A 6493-nucleotide genomic window follows, 5' to 3' on the forward strand; every position below is an offset into this window, starting at 1 on the left:
ATAGGGAGGTAGAGAGAGAGGGAGAGAGAGAGAGAGAGAGAAAGGGAGAAAGGAAGCTGCCAGGTCTGGACTCGAACCGTTGTCGGCCATGTGGGAGTGTCCAGCACCTTAACCACCACGCCACCTGCTGGTCCCTTGAGTATTTCTGAGCCTGTTTCCCAGTCGCAAAGCCGGGCTAGGTAGCATTTCCTGTCGAGGCGATTTGAATACTGGTGGTCAGTGCAGCTCAGGTTGGTCCTCTCTTAACCTCCTAGAAGTGGAAGCCAGTCATCCCAGGGGGCGGGGGCTCTGGGAACACCTCCCTGAGGAGGTGCTTCTTGGTCGGGACAGAGGAAGGAAGGTCTAGGTAGGGGCACAGCCTGCGGGGACGCGGGGAGGGCGCAGGGGCGCACGCCGCGGGTGGCCTACCTTGCAGGCCCTCTAGGCGGAAGGTACGGTGCTCCACCGACAGGCCCACCGCGCTGTATGGCCCGTAGCGCAGGATGACCACGGCGTTCTCCGGCATGGCCCAGTTCCCCGTGCCGGGCAAGGGAGCAACACACGCTGCTAGGCAACCGCTCCCCGCCCCCCACCGACGGGGGCGTGGCCAGGCGCGGGGCGGGGCCAAGGCGAACTCGGGATCTTCCCGCCGCACGTGTCTCTGCTGGTGAGCCCCTTCAGGTCAGTTAAACAAACGCGCGGTCTCGACCTGGTGTGCAGGTGTCCGCCATCAGTAACAGCCACAGTCAGCACTTCCCGGCCCGGTGCGGTCTGTCTGCGTCAGGGGCGTGCCAAGCCCGGTCCACGTTTTCTCACTTAATCCCTACACCGTCCCTAGGAGGGCGGCAGGCGTTTTGCATTTTGTATTTACATCACTGAAGTTCAGAGAGGCCAAGTCACCCGGCGGTGTGTGTGTTGGGGGGGGGGGGGGGGGGCGTGGGGATCGGAATCCCTTGCGTTTCCTCTTTCTTGCCTGATTTTTAGTTGATTCAATATTACCTTAAAAATCACTCTGTTACCCTACATCTGTTTGAAGTCGCTTCTGTACTCTGACCATTTCGGCCAGTGGTGGAGACAAAGACTATAGATTACCCAGCACCTTGCTCAGTCCTGCCCATTGGAGGGGGGACTTGAAGGACACCCACCACTCTAGGCCTGTTCCCTAAGACGTCTTTTGCACCTGCTCCTTCTGTCTCTCTCTCCTTATTGGCTCCCAGACACAAGGGCTCCAGAAAGAGCCTGGAGCCGGGGTGGGGTGTGGGGGGTTGAGAGATGAGAGATCCAGCACTCTGAAGGAACCTGGGCCTGGAGAGAGCCTGTGCAGAGCTCCGTGCTCTGCCTGGGCTGCCACAGGAGCAGGAAGCGGTCAGGTCTCAGGTCTAGCCACTGCCGTTTGGGGGCTGTTCAGTGTAGCACTAGCCCAACCTGACAACCACACCTTTGCAATGACAGCAGACATCTTTAATTTCTAAGAATCCATTGGCAGTTGATATTTTTACCATCTTTTTGAACAGCAAAAGCGAAGGCTTAAATTTTAAAGCCTCTGTCCACGAATTCTTCTCCCAACATATGCTACGATAGTTGTGCATCTAAATTTTCTCCACGTGTACAGCGCGTTCTACCACGACACTTTTTGGGACGAGAGTTTGTTTATGCATGATTGGTAAATGGAGGGAGGATGTCAGTAGACTTTCGACATTATTTTAGTCATTGTTTCCCCCACCACATTAATGATTTGCACCCCCAAATAACAGCAACTGAGCTCACCAACGCAGCCAGTCCAGAGGAATATGGGCCTTGCATGATGTCATTTTTTTTCTTCCTTTTGGTTCAATACGGCCATGTGCTCTGCGTTGGAGGAGCTCATTATCTGGTTCTCTGTAAACTTTGAGCACCTTAAAAAAAACAAAAAAACAAAAAAACTCTTGGGGCCGGCAGGTGGTGTGGTGGTTAACGCTGTGGACTCCCTCATGGCCAACTGCAGTTCTAGCGGCTTGCTTTCTCACCTCTCTCTTTCTGTCTCTCCGTGCTCAAATTAAAAATATAATAATAAATTTAAAATTAAAAAAATTAAAAAAGCAAAACTCTCTATTCGCTGTATTATTTTTATTTATTAAAATTTTAATTTTGTTTTAACTTTGCATTTAGCTCATCAGTTTTCAATATTTCATCTTTCTGCTGTAAATACTTAAGGCTACACATTTTCCTTCATCACTTTCACTATATTCCTCAGGTTTCTGTGTGAGGTATCTATCATTCTGCTTTAAGTATTTTAACATTTCTATTATGGTCTCCTCTCTGATCTCTGAGTATTAGAATGAGGTGTTTCAGGGCCAGCAGGTGGCGTAGTGGTTAAGACACTGGACTCCCACATGGCCGACGCAGTCTGAATCCTGAACTTGGTGGCTTGAAACTCACGCCAGGCATGTTTGTGTGCATGCCCCAAATCCCAGGAGGAAAATGGAAAAGAAAGGACTGTGGCTTGGCCATCTTCCCTGGGAGGATGATTTCTTGCCCTCTCTTTCTCTTTTTCTCCAGCAAGTACATGTACCTTGTAACAAAAATCTCTCTCAAAAAAAAAAAAAAAAAAAAAAAAAGAATGAGGTGCTTCTTCAATTCTGAAATATTTTTAGCCATTTTCTCTTTGAACAGTGCTTTGTTCAACCCCTGCAACCCCATGTCTATGTAATCTCTTTCCCAAACTCCTACATGTATGTTGGAACCCCGTGTTTTTTTAGTGACAAACCTACTTGGCTTATGGTTTGTCCCTGACTCATCTGTTATCTCCAGTCCTTGTGATGTTAAGTCTTCCATTTGCCTTTTCTGCTGCTTTCCTTCAGTTTGAGCCATTTCTTATGTTTGTATTTTCTAACCATGATCTCATCTTTAATGGAGTGTTTTTCTCTTGGTAGGTGTTTGGTAAAAAGTGATTTTGTGTTTGATTCTGCTCATCTTTTGGTCTTGCTGACCCAGGCCAATTTGACTCGTAAAACGATTGGCTTAGAGTCCCTGTTTTGCATATAAATTATATAAATTCAGATTCCCTATCCATACGTGGCTCAAGTTTATGGTTGCAATTTCTCATGGATGCCTTTTTCCCACACCTGGGGCCTGATCCTCTCCTGGGCTGATGGGAATGGTGTTTCTAGTCCTTTCCACATGAGTGGAACATTTCAGGGAGGTCCTGGTTTGGGGCAGGGAGTTCAGCTGCTTCCCCTACCTTGCATGGGTGTCATGGGATGGCGAGCCCAGCGGGAGCGCTAGGTCAGCCTCTGGTCTGATTCACCTCTGGCTCCTGCTTTCTGCTGTGCTTTCAACACACTTCTTTTTTGTTTCTGGAATGTGAAGATTTATTTTCTTTCTGGACTATATATTGAAAAGAATTTCCCCTTTGTGTTTGTCTTGTGTAGATGGAGAAAGCCCTTCTGCATCAAGTCGGCCCCCCACCCCTTCATGAGACAGTGAGGAGGAGAAAGAAGCAGAAGGGGTAGAGACCAAGGTTATTATTGACACGGTCTCTCTGCGTCTCAGGCCTCCTGTCCCAGCCTCCCAGTTAGCTAAGATGACAGGTGCGTGCATGTGTAGGTGACCTGGGAACGGACCCCGAGACTCATGTGAGGTTTCTAGCTTCCCTAGCAGTGATGCTAACTGTGCACACCTTGGGTGGGCCTGCTGCTTCTTAATATAAAACACGGAGGAGCCAGATCGTGGCCCAGGGTGAGGCAATGCTGTGTTACGCTGGACCCAAATGGGTAGGTTCCGGGGCCTCTCTGCATGCTGGACACACACGTGTGCCTAAGATCCAGGATGACGGAGGCTGGGGGTGGACTGCAGCAGGAAGACCCTGTTGGAAGTGCCCCTCTCTTTCTCGCACATGGAAGAAATAGTTAAATGAACTTTAAAAAGGAAATAAAGGAAGAGAGACCAGGGACAGGCTGTGGGGTCTGTTGACATATAAGGGACAAAAATAGGAAGAGAAATCCCCGAAGGAGATGGAAGGAACAGATGGTAGGAGAAGAGCAAAGAGAGCAGCCCCTGGGAATGAGGGAGAACAGAGCTTTGGAAAGGGCCCTTTATGTGACGCGAGGCCAGCCTTTGCCAGGGAGGCCATGGTGTTTATCCTGCAGATGCAGATGCTGAGGCTTCTTCAAAAGAGACTCAGAGAAACAGCAAAGCATGGAGCTCACCTGAACTGGTCAGTCTCTGTCTCTCTCTTTGCTTTTTGCCAAGAAGGACTGTTTAAGAGTAACTTGGGGTACCAGCAGATGGCATAATGGTTATGTTGCTGGACTCCCATGTAATTGACCACGGTTTGAGTCCCACACCCAGTGGCTGTCTAAAACTCACGCTGGGTGTGTGTAGGTATATACCCAAAATTCCAATGAAGGAGAAGGGATTATGGTATGGTCTTCCCCCCTGGGGGATAACTTCTTGCTTTCTGTCTCTCTGTCTCTCAAGAGAGACAGAGATAGCATACACTCTATAGCAAAAACCTCTCTAAAAAATAAAAGAGAAACTTGGGGGCCAGCAAGGTGGCGTAGTGGTTAAGGCAGCTAGATCCTACATGGCCAGCTGTGTGGTTTGAGTCCTGGACCCAGTACTTTCTCACTTCTCTCTTCCCCTGTCTGTCTCTCTCTGGTGAGTGCATGTGCCCTACTGCAAAAATAAATAAATAAATGCATTTTTTTTAAAAAAAAGAAATAAATACTAAAGAGAGAGAGAGAGTTAACTTGGAAACATCTAGTTGCTCTGTGAACCTGGAAGAGGCTCTTTTGCATTTCCACCAACATCCACCCCACACAGGGAGCTTCAGAGACCATGGGAGAGGTGGCATTATTTAGGGCGTTGGGCCCTGGCTCGCCTGCTAGTGCTTCTCCCTGTGGTCTGCCTCTCCAGGTCTTGTCATTCTGGGACCACTTGTGATGTCTGTGATAAAAATGCAAACCTGTCATTGGAGCCTGTGGGTTCCTTTCCCCTCCGCCACTCCTGAAGGATAGCCGTTACCTCTTTGCATCCCAGTGCCTCAAATCTGTGCACGTAATGGTCCCTTTTAGGCTCAGATTGGATAGTAATTTGGGCTTCTGTTCAGAGGAGCCTCAGTTCTAAGGAGTTCTGCAGCTATGGAGGCAGTCCTGCAACTTGGAATGCATCTGTGGGCAGCGAGCGCTCCCGAATCAGGGAACCTGCAACAAGAGGCTAGGCTTCCGCACTCCTCCTGAGATTCTGTGCAACGTTCACCTAAACCCATCTCTCACCACCCTAGAAGCAAGTAGTGTTGACATCAATGTGTCCGTTTTACAGATGAGAAAAGTCAGGCCTAGAGAAATGAAGAGACTTCCCCAGAATCTAAAGCAAGGTCGGGTTAGAGCTGGGTTTATTGCCCAGGCATCCTGCTCAGACTGGCACCTCCCTGCTCTGGGCTGCTTATACTCGTACGTGCAGGCTTAAGTGGGGGCACCACTTCCACGCCCAGGTTTCTGCCAACCTGATCTCAAACATCCCCTGAAGCCTCCAGCCCGTGCCTTCCCCACGCCCTGTAGTGGCATGCCATACCCTAAGAGAGACCAGTCTCCTCTTCCCTTTTTTTCCCAAATCCCCGTGTCTTTTTAGAAATTTACTTCATTAAAAAATTAATGTATGTGTTTCTCTGATGAGAGAGAGAAATCGAATGACAGCAAGAGAGATCACCCCCAACAGGGTCTCCCTGCTGCAACCCACCCCCGGTTCCGGCTACGCCAGATTACAGGCACATGTGAAAGCACCCAGCACGCTCAGGGGGGTTCTGGGACATGAACTGGGGATCTCTCTCACGTGGGCCAGTTGCATTACTGCTGAGCCACCACCTGGCCCTCACTGTGTCTTTTAAACATCTGCTACTGCTGCTGGCAGATCCCAGAGAGACACAAATGAATTCTTGACCCAGCTCAGATAATTTGCAACATTATATTTTAGAGCATTTCTGGGTAGAAATAAAGGCCAACATCATCCTTGGCATTACGTTTTATTGAATACAGCTCACAGTCTTTAAATAATCTGGATATAATCAGTATGTAGTTCTTTAACCATACATATATTCTTTAAAGCAAAAAACTATAAATTAAAATCAAAAGGCTATAAATACACATGTACATATTGCCATAAATCTAGAACTATTTTATAAAAATAGAACTCAAATATTAATTTTATATATTTTAGCAACTTAGTACTGTAAGGTGGCCACATACATTTTTACTATGCAGCACTGTTCCAAACAACTGTCTCAGTTTCCATCTCCTTGGGGACACGTGGAATAGGCTCCTTTGCCAGGGTCCCCACAGAGATGCCCATGGCCATGGCTCAGTGTTGGCTTTGCATAAAGACTCAGTGCATTGCCTGCTCTTGGAGGGGGAAGACCAGCTTCCAGCCCCTTCCTCAGGGAGAGGCAGTGTTCCCCCGGTCAGGTGTCTGCCGTCTCCCTTCTCGAAGCCCTCACAGTGCATGGTTCTGAATATACTACAGGGTGGTTACCTTTCCC

The 6493-nt window shown here is 48.6% G+C and overlaps 1 protein-coding gene and 1 long non-coding RNA gene across 2 annotated transcripts in view; one reads left to right on the plus strand and one right to left on the minus strand.

Moving 5' to 3' along the window:
• Positions 1–539, minus strand: part of CUNH10orf53 (chromosome unknown C10orf53 homolog) — a 15580-nt gene extending 15041 nt beyond the window's left edge. The window contains exon 1 of the mRNA XM_006165907.2: positions 409–539. Coding sequence (XP_006165969.1) covers positions 409–505 — 97 coding nt within the window. The 5' untranslated portion in view covers positions 506–539. The remainder of the gene's footprint in view (positions 1–408) is intronic.
• A 149-nt stretch (positions 540–688) lies between these two features.
• LOC102491150 (uncharacterized) overlaps positions 689–6493 on the plus strand; it is a 12033-nt gene continuing 6228 nt past the window's right edge. Inside the window, exons 1-2 of the long non-coding RNA XR_337048.2 lie at positions 689–885; positions 3390–3548. This is a non-coding gene — a long non-coding RNA (uncharacterized LOC102491150). The remainder of the gene's footprint in view (positions 886–3389; positions 3549–6493) is intronic.

Source organism: Tupaia chinensis, unplaced genomic scaffold, assembly GCF_000334495.1.
Source record: "Tupaia chinensis unplaced genomic scaffold, TupChi_1.0 Scaffold144071_2, whole genome shotgun sequence".
NCBI lineage: Eukaryota > Metazoa > Chordata > Mammalia > Scandentia > Tupaiidae > Tupaia > Tupaia belangeri.